The sequence below is a fragment of the Dermacentor andersoni genome, chromosome 5 (genome assembly GCF_023375885.2).
Source record: "Dermacentor andersoni chromosome 5, qqDerAnde1_hic_scaffold, whole genome shotgun sequence".
NCBI lineage: Eukaryota > Metazoa > Arthropoda > Arachnida > Ixodida > Ixodidae > Dermacentor > Dermacentor andersoni.
Window position 1 is genome coordinate 4302916 of NC_092818.1, and position 15399 is coordinate 4318314.

Below are 15399 nucleotides of genomic sequence, written 5' to 3' on the forward strand. Positions count from 1 at the left end.
CTTTGGAACGGGCTCCTTGAGTGTGACCGAGGAATGCATATGAGCTCTCAAACATCTGTGTGTTTTAAAGTGAAGCTTTCTTAACCTCTTCCTTCAACTTTCCCACTGCTTCTGCTCCTGCTGCTGTCTGGCACACCATGTTGGGGGGGGGATTCAGAGTGTGTGTACACATGACAGGAGCCTGGCAGAGAGCAAAGACAATGTGAGAAACTTCTTTGGACCTTTGCACCACCTCGAATGGGCACAATGCCCTCTGAGCTCCCTGGGCTTCTCCACGTTAGCCTCTTGAAAGCTGTAATTATCCATGACCACCCACAAAAGCATTGCAGAAATTGCAGTGCTTACCTTTCTACTAACGTGCAGATCCAGAGGAGGGGGAGAGGAGGCAGAGGATGGGTAGAACAGACACAATCACGAAACGAGTGGCTTGCCACTCTTCGCTCGCAGTTTATATACTAGCGGGGGGGTAAGGTGATGTGAGAAGGCAGGTAAACGCTACTACTATAGGCGTGACAGCAGTTGCTGCAGGCATACAGGATAACTTTAAGTTGAAGGTACGGTACGGTACGTTTCTGCTATTTCTGAAAAATAAACACCCTGCAAATTTGCCAAGTGGACAACTTATAATATAGGGTGTGCAGAAGCAGAGCCGCATTAGGCGACATCGACATTATGGAAGCAGTCACATGTCAAATCAATGCTTCTGTGCCCGCCGTGCTGGCTTATAGCATTGCTCGAGGTCGCAGGTTTGATCCCGACCACAGCAGCCGCATTTTGGCGGAGGCGAAATAAAAAATTGTTCGTGCACTTAGATTTAGGGACGCAGTAGAGAACACAATGGTCCCAAAATTAATCTGGAGTCCGCCACTATGGTGTGCCTTATAATCCGATTGTGGTTTTGGCATGTGCAGCCCCATAATGCAAATCATCTACACTCTCTCAGCTCATCTACACCCTGATTCCGTAATGCCTCCATGACTGCTGATGTTTTGACTGAATCAAACGCTTTCTCGTAATCAATGAAAGCTATATATAAGCGTTGGTTATATTCCGCACATTTCTCTATCACCTGATTGATAGTGTGAATATGGTCTATTGTTGAGTAGCCTTTACGGAATCCTGCCTGGTCCTTTGGTTGGCAGAAGCCTAAGGTGTTCCTGATTCTATTTGCGATTACCTTAGTACATAATTTGTAGGCAACGGACAGTAAGCTGATCAGTCTATAATTTTTCAAGTCTTTGGCGTCCCCTTTCTTATGGATTATGATTATGTTAGCGTTCTTCCAAGATTCCGGTATGCTCGAAGTCATGAGGCATTGCGTATACAGAGTGGCCAGTTTTTCTAGAACAATCTGCCCACCATCCTTCAACAAATCTGCTGTTACCTGATGCTCCCAGCTGCCTTCCCCCTTTGCATAGCTCCCAAGGCTTTCTTTACTTCTTCCGGCGTTACTTATGGGATTTCAAATTCCTCTAGACTATTCTCTCTTCCATTATCGTCGTGGGTGCCACTGGTACTGTATAAATCTCTATAGAAATCCTCAGCCACTTGAACTATCTCATCCATATTAGTAATGATATTGCCGGCTTTGTCTCTTAACGCATACAGCTGATTCTTGCCTATTCCTAGTTACTTCTTCACTGCTATTGCTTTTAGGCTTCCTCCGTTCCTGAGAGCGTGTTCAATTCTACCCATATTATACTTCCTTATGTCAACTGTCTTACGCTTGTTGATTAACTTGGAAAGTTCTCCTAGTTCTATTCTAGCTGTAGGATTAGAGGCTTTCATACATTGGCGTTTCCTTTTATATATATATATATATATATATATATATATACACACATAATATATATATATATATAAATTCGCTGCACCGCCATTCTCCCCATAGACCATAATGTGTAACAACTGCCGAAAGTTCGGACACCTTGCAACCTCTTGTCTGATTTTTCGGACACTCCTTAAGCCAACTCGATCAAGCACCATGCACCGACTCTGACTGATGCATGGATCAACTTGCTGAATGCCGTTTTTGTTTTGAACGGAGCCTCCTTTCTGCCCCACGAAGTGGCACTACTGTAAATCCCTGCTCATCATCATCGTTTCTGCCTGGTGCATGGCTACAGCAGTTCCGGTCTCATCTTAGTAAGCCATGTCAAGACAATCCAGCAGCTGATTTGTTTGTTTCTTCGTGCACGATGCTGCGAGTAGGCCACGTTTTTCGTTTGTGCGACTGGTATCGGCGTGACGGCGTGGTGATGTTTGCTTTGTGTGCTGTGTCAAGGTTGCGGTGATGAAACGTGGCATACGGAAACATAGCGTCAAGTGTCTAATGGAACCGACAGTGCCCGCGCAGACTGCGCTGCGGAATGCCGGCAAGTGGGTGCCGGGAACCTAGGATTTGTAGCCTTCCAATGTGTACCCTACTGACGCCAAAAGTGTTCTGCCAAGACCTGTGCTGTGGTTCCGGACACCATCTCATTTGACAGTTTCACAGGTGCTCACGCTTCTGTACTGACATGCACAGAACTTGATGACGGCGAGATCATTCGTCAGGTTTCTGCTGCACCGCCGGACGATGACTCCGAGTCGGAAGATGACGCACCATGTGCTACACTGCCGTCGCATGCGGAGCATGCACAAGCAGTGACTGCGCTTTCAGCCACCTATAGTGACCGTACGACCCTCTCCGATATTCAGGCTTATCTGATTGCACGTAAATGGAACAGCGTGTGACGGCGCATTCACGATTTCTTCAGGCCTACTGCCGAGCCTGAATAAGTGCGTGGAAATAAAGGATTTCTTTTTTCTTTTCTTAATCTGCTTTTTCGGACACCTGTTTATTTGGACATTTCCGCAGTCCCCGTGAGGTCCGAATAAACAGTCGGCGACTGTATATATGGAGAAGTATGAGAGAGGCCTTTGCCCTGCAGTGGGCGTAATCAGGCTGATGATGATATATATATATATATATATATTGTTACGCCCACAAAAGGCGTTACATTGAAGCCAGGTAGAATTAGATGCGACGGCCTTGATCAGCTGAGCGCCTGTCGAGATTCAGCTAGCCAGCCACACATCGTCTTCCTCGTTCACCACTCTTCGGTGCCCCCGCATACTGTTTGTTGAGGCGTGAACCCACTATGCACGTAAGAGCGTCACATTTCCCTCTGCGCAGACGAAGCCCGTCGGGCAAGTCAAACAGGCTGTCGAGAAATAAAGGGCTTTAAACAGGCGACATGCAAAAGTTCAGTCTTTGCTGACCGTCGGCCATTTGATGTGAGACATGCTATGTGGTAGGTTAATTCACTGATACGCTCAGTAATAACATAGGGTCCAACATAGTGGGCCAGCAGTTTTTCACATAATCCACATTTCCTGGTTGGTTTCCAGAGCAACACTAAATCACCAGGGTCATATATCACGTGTCGGTGTTCGCGGTCGCAGCATGCCTTCGAGCGGTCTTGTGAAACAAGAGTGCGTAAAGAAGCAAGTCGTCGGGCTTCTTCAGCAAGACAGACTGTCTCTGATATACAAAGATTATCGTGGCTGGAAAATGGGGAGATAGTGTCTAGTGTATAACGAGGCGGACGAGCGTAAAGAAGAAAGAAGGGCCTGTAGCCCATAACTTCATCCTTTGAGGTGTTAAATGCGTACGTAATGAAAGGTAGCACGCTGTCCTAGTTCTTATGATCTGACGCGACATACATGGACAGCATGTTAGTAGGAGTTCTGTTCGTACGTTCCCTAAGACCATTTGTTTGGGGATGATACGGGGTGGAATGTCGAAAACTTGAAGCACATAGAAGAAGCATCTCTTCGACCACGTCTGCAGAGAACTGCCGCCCACGATCACTGATGTTGACTCTGGGAGGTCCATGTCGGAGAATGACAAAACGCAGCAGAAAAGTACACACTTCGGTTGCAGTAGCCGATGGTATTGCAGCTGTCTCACAGTAGCGTGTCAAGTGATCGGCACACATGATTATCCAGCGATTCCCATCGGATGAACGTGGGAAAGGACCGAGAAGGTCGATGCCAACTTGCTCAAAGGGAGTGCTGGGGGGTGGCACTGGATGGAGTTGACCAGGAGGAGCACTCGTCGGACGCTTGTAACGTTGACACTCGATGCAGCTGGACACATACTGGGCGGTCATCTGGCACATTTTAGGCCAGTAGAACCTTTCTTGAAGGTGGTGGAGAGTTTGCGCAGAACCCAAATGACCAGATGTTGGGTCGTCATGCATAGCGCACAAGACGGAGACTCTCCGGGACCACCAGAAGATATCGTGGGCCTGTAGTAGAATAGTTCTTTTTGTAAAGAACCCCATCACGAACGCAGAAACGAGTGGAAGGTGCTGATTGCCTTGCAGTAATGAGCAGTGGTTCTAAAGTTCTGTCTTTTTGTTGCTCGACCTTGAAGGTATTTATATCGGGAAATCCCGGCTCCAGTGATGCGATATAGCAGTTGAAGTTGTCCGCATCGCAGTCCGTCGTTGAAAGCGGCATGCGCGAGAGGCAGTCAGCGTCGGCGTGTCGGCGGCCGCTTCTATAAGAAACGGTAAAGTTATATTCCTGTAAATGAAGTGTCCAACGCGCTAGCCGGCCCGACGGATCACGTAGATTAACCAGCCAGTAGAGAGAATGATGGTCTGTCACCACAGTGAAGGGGCGCCCGTACAGGTACAACCGGAAGCGCTGTACTGCAAAAATAACTACAAGACATTCTTGCTCTGTGACGGTGTAGTTACGCTCGGACTTACTTAAAGAGCGACTTGCATAGGCGACGACGTGTTCTTTGGGGTCGACGCGTTAAATAAGGACAGCGCCGATGCCAATACCGCTAGCGTCCGTATGAACTTCTGTGGGAGCCGCATGGTCGAAGTGTCGGAGAATGGGATGGGACGTCAGACGAGACTTCAGCTCACGAAAACTAGCTTCACATTCAGGAGTCCATTCAAAGAGAACGCCCTTCTGCAGGAGGCATGTCAGTGGATACGCGATGTTGGCAAATCCACGAATAAACCGGCGGAAGTACGAGCAAAGCCCTAGGAAACTGCGTAGCTCTCTTGCATGGCAAGGTTGCTTGAAGGCTTCCACCGTAGCAGTCTTCGCTGGATCAGGTCGTATACCGTCCTTATCCACTAGGTCTCCCAGAACGAGTGTTAGGCGCTCTCCAAAATGACACTTCTTCGAGTTGAGCACCAAACCCGCTTTGTCCAAGCAGTCTAGCACAAGATCGAGACGTGCGTTGTGCTCACTGAATGCGCGCCCGAAAATCACTACATCGTCTAGATAGCACATGCATACTTCTTACTTCAAACCACGCAGGATGTTGTCTGTCCATAAAGCGCTCGAAAGTTGCAGGCGCATTACAGAGCCCGAACGGCATCACATTGAATTCAGAAAGTCCATCTGGGGTTACAAATGGCGTTTTCTTCTTGTCTGCCTTGTGCATAGGAATCTGCCAGTACCCCAAGCTCAAGTCAACAGACGAAAAGTATTACGCTGATGAGAGGCAGTCGATAGCATCATCAATACGCGGAAGAGGATATACGTCCTTTTTAGTGATGGTGTTGAGACGGCGGTAGTCAACACAAAATCGCCATGTACAGTCGAGTCCCGCTACAACGAAATTGACGGTGCACGAAAAAAAATTCGTAGAAGCGAAAATTTCGTTGTTGTGAAATTCACAAAAATATGGCTAGCCTGAACTGGTAAACCACAAACAAACATTTATTTCCAGAAGTCAAGCAGTGTCGACTGCTTCCCTTTTTTTCCTAGGAGCATCATGACGCGATTTTCGCATTCGGCGAGTAGCTGCATCGCGACGTCGTCATCATGCACAGCCACGCTGTTTCTGATGACATCGAACGCATCCAGTACGCGAGATGTGGCCGGTGGATGCAGGTCTGGCACTTCGTCATCATCCGACTGCCCTCCGTCGTCGCGGACACTTTTTATGATGTCCTCATCGCTCAATTCCTCACAGGCGATCACATTGATGTCAGCGTCAATGAAGTCGTCCAGCTCGACACTGGATGCCACACTTCCGGCACCTTGAAGGGCCGCCCAGGACGCAATTACGTCTGCTGGCGGATGCGCTGCTCCGTTGCAGTCAGCAGCATCCTCAGCAGAGTCGGTGTCTGGGTCTCCGAGCTTGAAGCCAGCGTGCGTGATGCAGTTCGCGATAACTGGCCGTCCAGTTACTTGGCGTTACTTTGAAGCCGGGTAGAATTAGATGCGATGGCCTTGATCAGCTGAGCGCCTGTCGAGATTCAGCTAGCCAGCCACCCGTCGTCTTCTTCGTTCACCACTCTTCGGTGCCCCCACATACTGTTTGTTGAGGCGTGAACCCAATATGTACGTAAGAGCGTCACAATATATATATATATATATATGTTTCTTGCACTTCAAGAAACTTCATGTGACCTCGAAGAATTGTTCACTTACGTGACGGCCTTATATGAAGGCCTCATAGTAGGAGACAGTTCAATTTCGCAGCCTGAGTCCTCTCCCACCACCAAGAATTTGACGCCTCTCAGTGGTGTAATTTTCCTTCGTGTAAGTTTCTCATACTTCGCTATCACTAATACTGCTCCGCCTTTCCGGCGAAACTGGAGCCTGTCTTTTTTTTTTCTGTGAGTCTGAGTATAAGCGCTCCTGCACATGACTGCTGTTGATTATGATTTCGAGTGAATGCGGTTTGGCCTCATCTAGGTTATTGAGTGAATTATACAGAGTTCCCTGACTATCACGCACCAAGTCTTTAAAAAAGAGCAGTTGTGTTACTCGAAAAAAACCTAGTGCATATTGTTTTTTCCAGTACAGTGGAGTAGCCACCTGAAATACTTTCGTTTCTGAAATTTAATTTGACATTTGCAATTAATTATCTAATTCGAGAAGTGCTACGCTAATTATCAAAGAGGCATTATCAATGAGGCATCTGTAGGTGCCCCAAGGCATCCCCAGACATCTAACTGCTGTGTTTTCAGTGACATACGAATTGCGTGTAATTTCTTCTGACTGGTAAACAAACCTCACGAAATATGAAAAATACCACACGACTATGCTCCCACCTGCATCATAAAGCAGCACCCTTAAATAAGCTGATTGAAAGCAACTGCATTGCCTGTCGCCAACCCAAAAAGACAGTGCACCGTCTTGATAATGGTACGGAAGGAGCACCAACAGCAGGTCTTGCAGCTTCACAGCTATTCCTTCATCTCATTCCTACGTCACACTTATTATCCGTCTCTCAAGGCCGACTGATCACATTGATAATAAAAGCCCCTTGATAACGCAGCCGAAGCGCCGCTCTTATCACGCATGAAATGTGAAAAACGATATAATAGGCATAGCATGTTTCGAAATTGCAGATTTGCTCGCACCGCATTGACAGAGTGCGCGCGCAGCTATATTTCGTGCCAAAAACTTACTTCGGACCAAAGCCAAATTAAAGTGACGGTTTTAGTTTTCATTAGAATGTATACGTACTGCAAAAACAGGTTCATCGCATAAAATAAAAGTTAAATAACAGACCGGGAAGCGACCCACGTGTTGAGAAAAGGCAAAACCAATTCATTCAAGAAAGTAAATAACTACTTCTAAATGAGCTAAATCGGCAATCGGGACGCCTGCACAACAAACAAACAAAAATTAGTTCAGATTTCCGTGTGCCCTTACTATCTGTGAATTCGTAAGCGCCATTGAACACCAGCTGCTGCCTAGAGGACGTGTTCGAATAGGTCTTCTGCAGCTACGCAGTACTGAGTCTGGTTTATCACATCGTCAGTGGCTTTCTTGATGACCGATGCTCGGATTCTACGGTAGACATTTGTTATTCTTGTCTTGAGCTAATCTGACGTCCATCTCGATCCTGTAAGCAAGATCTTTCACATAACCCCAAAGAAAGAAATCAATTGGGGAGAGGTCAGGTGACCTAGCTGGCCAATTTACAGGCCCGTGCCTTCCAATCTATTGCACATGAAAAGTCGCATCCAGCCAGTTTCAGCTTGGCTGCTGCTGTGTGCTGGTGCTCCATCTTGCTGATACTACAGAAGTGGAAGACGTGACAGTGGGACTTTGCTGAGAAACTCATCCAGCACACATTGAAAGATTTTGTCCACGTAACACTGTCCATTCAGTGTGTGATCAAAGAAGATGGGACTGTTTATAGCACCGGTGCTAATTACGTACCCCTCATTGCACGATCACAGGTACTGGTGCCAATTGCACTTTACTCAGTGTGCTTTGTAGTCACTACAATAGTGCACATTATGCAAGTTTACTCGGGCGTTTCTGTGAAAATCCGCTTCATCTGTGCACATAGTGTTGCTCAAGAAGTCTGGTGACTTATCGAGTTTTGTGAGGACCCAAATCGAGCAATCTAGACAATTCTACAGATCCCTAACTTCCAAGCATTGGTGATGGTAAAGGTGGTACGGATGAAAGGCTTTAGGATCCTCCAACTGATGACTTGAAATTCTACCTGGGCAGCCATGTCCCGCATGCTGGCATGAGGGATTGAGGCCATTAATGTTAGAACATCCGTGCATAGGCTAGGACTCAAAGATGGAATCCTCTTCTTCTGTTTATTGAAGCTGCCAATTAGTCTGAGGTTTTCATCATTTCTGATGATAGTCGAAGCGTTTGGTCTACTGCCACACTTTCAAGACTGATATATATTTGCGGCCTTCCTCTTGTTGTCATTTGCAGCTCCCAAGGCAAGGATCATTTTTACCTTCTGCTCACTAGAAAAAAACATGTTGACTGGGACGAAACAAAATGCACCTTTAAGCAGTTGTAATTACGTTGTCAAATCACTTTTATGGTGATAGGTTTTGTGGCAAATAAAAAGAACCATCTGTGCACTTTATCTTTGCTAAGACAACAGCTATCACAGAAGGGTGATGGTTAGGGCTGATTGATTTTTCATTTTAGACTGTGGTGCAGCGTGAAGCGGGACAAGGGACACAGGGAAAAAACGAGGACATGCACTTAATGCCAACTGAAATTTTATTGTCTGATACAAAATGTTGTATAACACCTATATATAAATAACACTTTGTATCAGGCAAAATTTCAGTTGGCATTAAGTGCTTGTCCTTGTTTTTTCCTGTGTCTCCTGTCCCACTTCACGCTGCACCACACAGCTATCATAGCTTGTTTCCAACTAAGACGAAATGTCATGCGTTACTTCAGCCGAGGTGCAGCAGATAAGGCACTAGTTCGATCATGATGTTTCACAGCGAAGCTGTACAGTGCAGTCCACTTATAACGATACCACATATAACAATATATCGGTTATAACGATGGGTCGACTTGAGAGTGTCATTTTATGCATTAGGTCTATGGGGAAAAAACCATTTATAACGATAGGTTATTCACCGCATATCGGATATAACGATAAAAATTCTGCCGTCTGGATGGCTTTTTCCGTGCAAAATGATCGTAACATTTGCGTTGCTTAGTTCCCTGAAACGAACGATGTCGAGATGAGGCGATGTTTACCTCCATAAGTTCGTATCTGCCGCCATTACCGCGCACCGGAGAGTACCTGAGTAGGCGCAGCGTGCCACAAGATGGCGCTAGCTGCTTCATGCATGTCGGCCACAGTCGCTCCGAAAGAGAGAGAAAGAAAAAAAAAAGCGACAAGCAAAGCGGCGTGGTGGCGCCCATCCCGCACTCAGTCTCTCTCTCTTGCGATAGCAGGCTGACGCCACGGAAGCAGCGTGCAACCAACGGTACAACCCAGTTCGAAGGTGGCGCCGACAAAGCGCAAAGCTGTTTCGCTTCACACGAAGATGGATATTTTGCAGGACTCTCGACGCAGTTTCAAGGTGAGCGCCCTCGTGAAGAAGTATGAGCTCACCCAGTTGACGATATCAACCATCTTGAAAACCGGGAGCACCGCAATTGTGAAGGCAGGAGCTATCAGTGGCCATACCGATCAGCGGAAAAGGGTTAGAGACCCTTTGTACGCCGATGTTGAAGAGGCGCTTTACCAGTGGTTCATCACAACCCGCCGCATAATGTGCCTATTAGTGGGCCAATACTTGCCACCAAAGCGAAAAACTTCGCTTTTCTTCTGGGACGCCCAAATTTTGAGCCTGGGGGAGGCTAGATTCAGTGCTTTAAAGAGCGGCACGAAATCGTTTACAAAAACGTGGTAGGGGAAGCAGCGTCTTTGGACACAGAGGCAAAGCAGCAGTGGCTGCAGACAAAGCTGCCCGGCGTGCTGGAGCGCTACGCGGAGAAGGATATATATAATTGCGACGAAACTGCTCTGTTTTTTTCAAATGTTGCCGTCGAAGACTCACGCTCTTAAAGGAGATCGATGCCCCGGCGGGAAGCACTCGAAACTTAGGTGACCGTGTTGCTGTGCGTTAGCATGGACGGGAGCCATCGTCTCAAGCCTTTCATGATCATGCGATCAAAGAAGCCAACATGCTTTAAGAATCAGCACATCCCGGTCCGCTATCGCAGCAATAAGAAGGCGTGGATGACCCGCGGCCTGTTCGAAGAATGGCTGCTCGAGTTCAACAGTATAATTGAAGGCCAAGAAAGAAAAGCAACCAGTAGTGTTGCTACTTGACAACTGTAGCACACACAGCGTTAACCCGAAGCTAACATCTGTCGAATTGATGTTTATGCCTCCGAATACTACGGCAGGCCTGCAGCCGTTGGACGCTGGTGTGATCGCCAACTTTAAAGTCCTGTATCGGCGGCGCATGCTGGAGTGGCTAATTTTAGCCATTGACCGCGCAGCTCCTGGCACGTCGGGTCACGCAGACGGGCCCCCTGACCTGAAGGTCAGCCTTTTAAAAGCCGTGCGCTTCGTTTATGGTGCATGGTATGAAGTAAAGCAGTCAACCATATACAACTACTTCAAAAAGGCGGGCTTTGTGCGTCAGGACGAACTTCCCCAACCCACTGAGACCAACACGGTGGAAGCCGCTGACATAACCGAGCTCTGGGAGCTCGTTCGTACTGGTGACACAGGTGGTGCGTCGATGGAGGAGTTTTTGACTGCAGACAGTGCTGCCTCGTTCTGCGATGAGGTCACCGACGAGGCCATCGCCGAAGATGTGCTGTCTTGACAAACGGGAAAGTTGTGCGACGGTGGCGACGGCAGCAGCGACAGTTACAACAAGATTGACAGTGGCTGCTTGACCCCGACCACGATGTCCACACAAAGTGCACTGTCATCGATCGACTCCTTAATTGATTTTATGCATGCTAAAGGATTGCCGCCAGTGTTCGTGCAGCAGCTGGAATCCATGCACACCGCGGTTGTGAAGCTGAAGCTGCCGCAAAAGCAAGTGCAGATTTCTGGCTATTTCGGCATGCCTAACCCTTGACAGGGTCATTGACGCTAGAAATAAAGTTTGTTTTTCACAGCCTACTTTCTACATCATCTGTTCTTTAGAGCAAATAGCGAATTCGAGTTCGGAGCTGCAAAGATATGTTCCGCGTTTCTTTTTTTATATATATATATATATATAACTGCAGTCCAGATATAGCGATCATCGATTATAATGATCATATTTTTCGTCTTTCTCGATATTGTTATAAGTGGACTGCACTGTATATGGCTAGCCGATTCGTATATCCGTCTGTCACCTGTACGCTGAAAACTCCGATGCAACCGCATGCGAATGTGTGAGGAAAAAAAGTGAAAGAGAGGTGCACGATTGACTGCGAGTGGGCGCAGCAGTTTCTCTCCGGCTCCAAAATGGGTTGGCCACATGTTATACGTACTCCTTAGGAGCAGGCAGCTTTCGATCAGCAACGCAGCGAGCAGAACCGGGAACGAGCTTGTCTACACCATCCCGATGCTGCAGACAGGCTTGTGCAGCCGAGTGCAAGCAGCAACTGCGTACGGAGGATCCAGCAACCTACCAAGCCGTCATTTAATGAACCGTCGGGAATAGCCCAGTGAGTAACCCAGTGACAAACACCAGGGCTGCACGTTTCAGCTTCACTGGTTAACCATCTGTACGGAGTGCTTGGGCAGCGATTTTTTAAAATTTCCTTCATTTCGTTCTGGCTAACTCAGAAGGAACCTGATCGAGGACGCTGCTTTATGATGTGGGTGGAAGCGCAGTCACATTGTATTCGCTATATTTTGCAGCACACGATCAGTGCGTAGCTGAAATACTGCAGTTAGATGTTCCTTGGCTGTGTCTACAAATATCGCATTGACACTTTCATAATTACAATAGTAAGTCTCAAATTAAATAATTAATTACAATTACCTAATTAACTTTCACTAACTAAAACATTACCGGCAGCTACTCCATTGTACTGGAAACAATATGCGCAAGGTTTTCCTCAAGTAACACGTAGCTTCTTTTAAAATCTTGGTGCAATATTTATGGCCTATGCAAGTGATGGTGTTTTCATCCCGAATAAATCTTGTAAATTATTAGAAGTGTCTTTTTATGAGTTGTTAGCTTTGCTTACTGGAAAGAGAATCGATGCTGAGACACATATAATTCGCGTGCATTTCACACGCCGTTGATAAAAGACTCCACTGAAGGGGTCAGTAAAGTCTACAGGTTTTTTTCATGGTCAAAAAAGCACACAAAGCATTTTGAAGCGAAGTGAACATACAGCAACATACTCATTTAGGCAGAAGCTATCCATACCTTTAGAAATAATTGTTAATTGGCTGGCTCCTTCTCTTTAAAAATATAATAAACTTTATCCTTTGTGTATGTGCATGGTGTTTACAGTGGAAATTTAAAACAATGTAGAAGTGAGAAAATACGGATGAGGCAGCCAACAACGGTTCTTCTAATGAGCTTGTTCTGCTATTGTCACGATTTACAGAAATAAAGCAAAGTATGAATTAAATTCTGTGCACATCTGCACCAACAAATATTGCAGTAGAAAAAAAAAAAGTAGGAAAGTTGGGAGTGAATCAGCTGTTCATTGTTATATCAGCATATTGTTAAAAACCATTATAGTTATAAGTGGGTTTGACAGTAATAGAATATTAATTCATTCAGCACTTTGTCCTTCAGAGGTGTCAGTGAGGCTGCATGCAGCAAGCAAAGGTACTCGCTGAGATGGCTGTGCTGTCATTGATACGTGAAATTTAGAGCTTCAGCAACAGTGCAAAAATTTTCCCATGCGGGCTTGGGAAATGCTCCTAGCACAGTTTACAACACTGTTACAGTGGATGTGTCCCTCGGTGAGTCAGTGCCATCCTGGATCAAGGCCAATGTGAACCAGACAGGCTTCTATCGGGTCAACTATGATGCGCCGAACTGGGCGGCCTTGATGGGCCAGCTCCAGCGTGACCACCAGGTAGGCCGTGCTAGCTAGCACTGAGCCCGCGAGCACTGAGTTGGTCTGGATGCAGGCACTGTGGCCAGCAGACAGGGCGAGCCTACTCGATGATGCCTTCACCCTAGCCAGGTTGGGCTGTCCATGTGACATTTGCTTACGTTTTGCAGGAAGCCTGCTGGTCTGTGTTACATTCCAAGCTGATGGATGTGCAGGGCTGGGGAGCTGAACCTGTCAGTGGCATTGGAACTGGCAAGCTACCTGAAGAAAGAGCGGGACTTCGGGCCATGGGCAACAGCTTTGCCCCACTTGCTTGACCTGCAGCGCATGGGCAGTGACTCTGACTGGCTGCCTGTTCTGCAGGCAAGCACTCCCTCTGCATCCTGTAGAAGGCCAGCCATTACTTTTTCTCTTTAAATTTATTATAATTAGGAGCATTAACTTAGATTTGTCTAAAGGTTTATTAAAAGTGTGTGCTCATTTTGCATTTTGCAGGAGCTTGTGCAAGGCATTAAGTGAGCTGTGGTCCCTTGCAAGCAGTGTGTTGGAACAAAACAAAAACAGGAACGAAAAATTTAAGAACAATATTTTTTTACCGGAATGAAAACATAACCAAAATGTTATTTTTTATTTTGTTTTGGAGTGAAACCAAAATATTTTTTATCAGTTTCCGAAACAACCGACGTCAGGCAACGTCAACATTAGGGCAAATGTCAGGGGTGCGCATAACCATGCATTTCAGGCATGGGTGGTGCGAGTGATAACCGGTCGAGCGCTTCACTAATCTAAGCTTGCCGTTCTGTGCACTAGCAGATCGACGTCATAGCAAAACCCAGGGCTTGCATGCTAAAGAATTTGTTCTGTAGTTTTCTATGAATGCAACGCTTTGTTACCAAAGTTTTATCATTCGTTTATGTTCATTTAAGTTCGTTTTATCGGAACAACCACCTCGCATTTCAACGAGTATACTCGACGACATGCTGCTTCAGAGGTCGTGCTTAGAGCCTTGAGTCAAGGCACCATGCTTCATTCTGACACCATCCTTGCAAATCACAGTTTGTCATGTACCTGACAGTGTGCAAATTTATTTATTTTAATACCCTAAGGACTCTAGTGGGCATTACATAGGGCGCTCAGATTCAAGTGAATGTTATATCAAACATTACCCGGAGGCAAAAATACAATAAAAAACAAGGCTAAAAAAGAACACGCAGGGCATAATTAAAACCAGGGTGTCCAGAATATCATAGTTTAGTGCAAACCAAGTGCCATGATGACATATATACAGACTATTTTCATAATTAGTGCACTTTTATGAGCATTAAGAACAACACTGCAAACATTCAGCACTCAAGGGCCGTAAACAAGACAAGACATAGCCAGAGATATGCTAACAATGTTTATCACTTTGTAAAAAATTCCAGCACAATCTATCTCACATTGAGTGTCAAAGTTAATGCGATTAGCGTTAACCACTTCGTGTTGTCTCTTTCTTCGTCCTGTGTGTTCTTTTCGGTAACTTCCCAAATCGCGATTAGCATTCAAGCAATGTAGTGACACACCATATTGCTAAATACACCTTTATTTAAAATCTGCAATGGCTATTTTGAGATTTCCATTGCTTCCACTATATGCGAAATATGCTGTCTTTGTGATCAGCCCACTTTGCTATGACCAGGGTGTCTACCAACCGGGAAAACTGGGAATTCTCAGGGATTTTGAGTAGTCTGGAAAAACTCAGGGAAAACTCAGGGAATTTGTGCTTCTATCAGGGAAAATTAGCTGTAATTTTATTGAAAGGGAACGAAAGTCACGGTAATGCTGGCTCGAGCTACAGAGAGAAATCGTAACGATTGGTCTTTGACGCCGCGTCGTAGGCTGGAGGAGTTGCCAGAGCATAGTCAACGAGTGACTTTCCGGACGCCAGATAATTCGGATGGCTTCGCGGCACAACACGTACCCCATAGTGTAAATGTACAAGAACGTCTGAAATTTCGGACACAAGCACCCTTCGACGTCCGATTTTCCAGACTTCTTGCCGTGACCGCAGGTCTGAAACAGCATTCATCAAAATCACCACCGTTGTCACTTTGATAACCACGC

The 15399-nt window shown here is 46.3% G+C and overlaps 1 protein-coding gene across 1 annotated transcript in view; it reads left to right on the forward strand.

The window, feature by feature from the left end:
* The window catches only part of LOC126529908 (endoplasmic reticulum aminopeptidase 2-like), a 123128-nt gene that overhangs the window by 54953 nt on the left and 52776 nt on the right, over positions 1 to 15399 (forward strand). The window contains exons 8-10 of the mRNA XM_050177359.2: positions 13187 to 13317; positions 13373 to 13428; positions 13512 to 13659. Coding sequence (XP_050033316.1) covers positions 13187 to 13317; positions 13373 to 13428; positions 13512 to 13659 — 335 coding nt within the window. The remainder of the gene's footprint in view (positions 1 to 13186; positions 13318 to 13372; positions 13429 to 13511; positions 13660 to 15399) is intronic.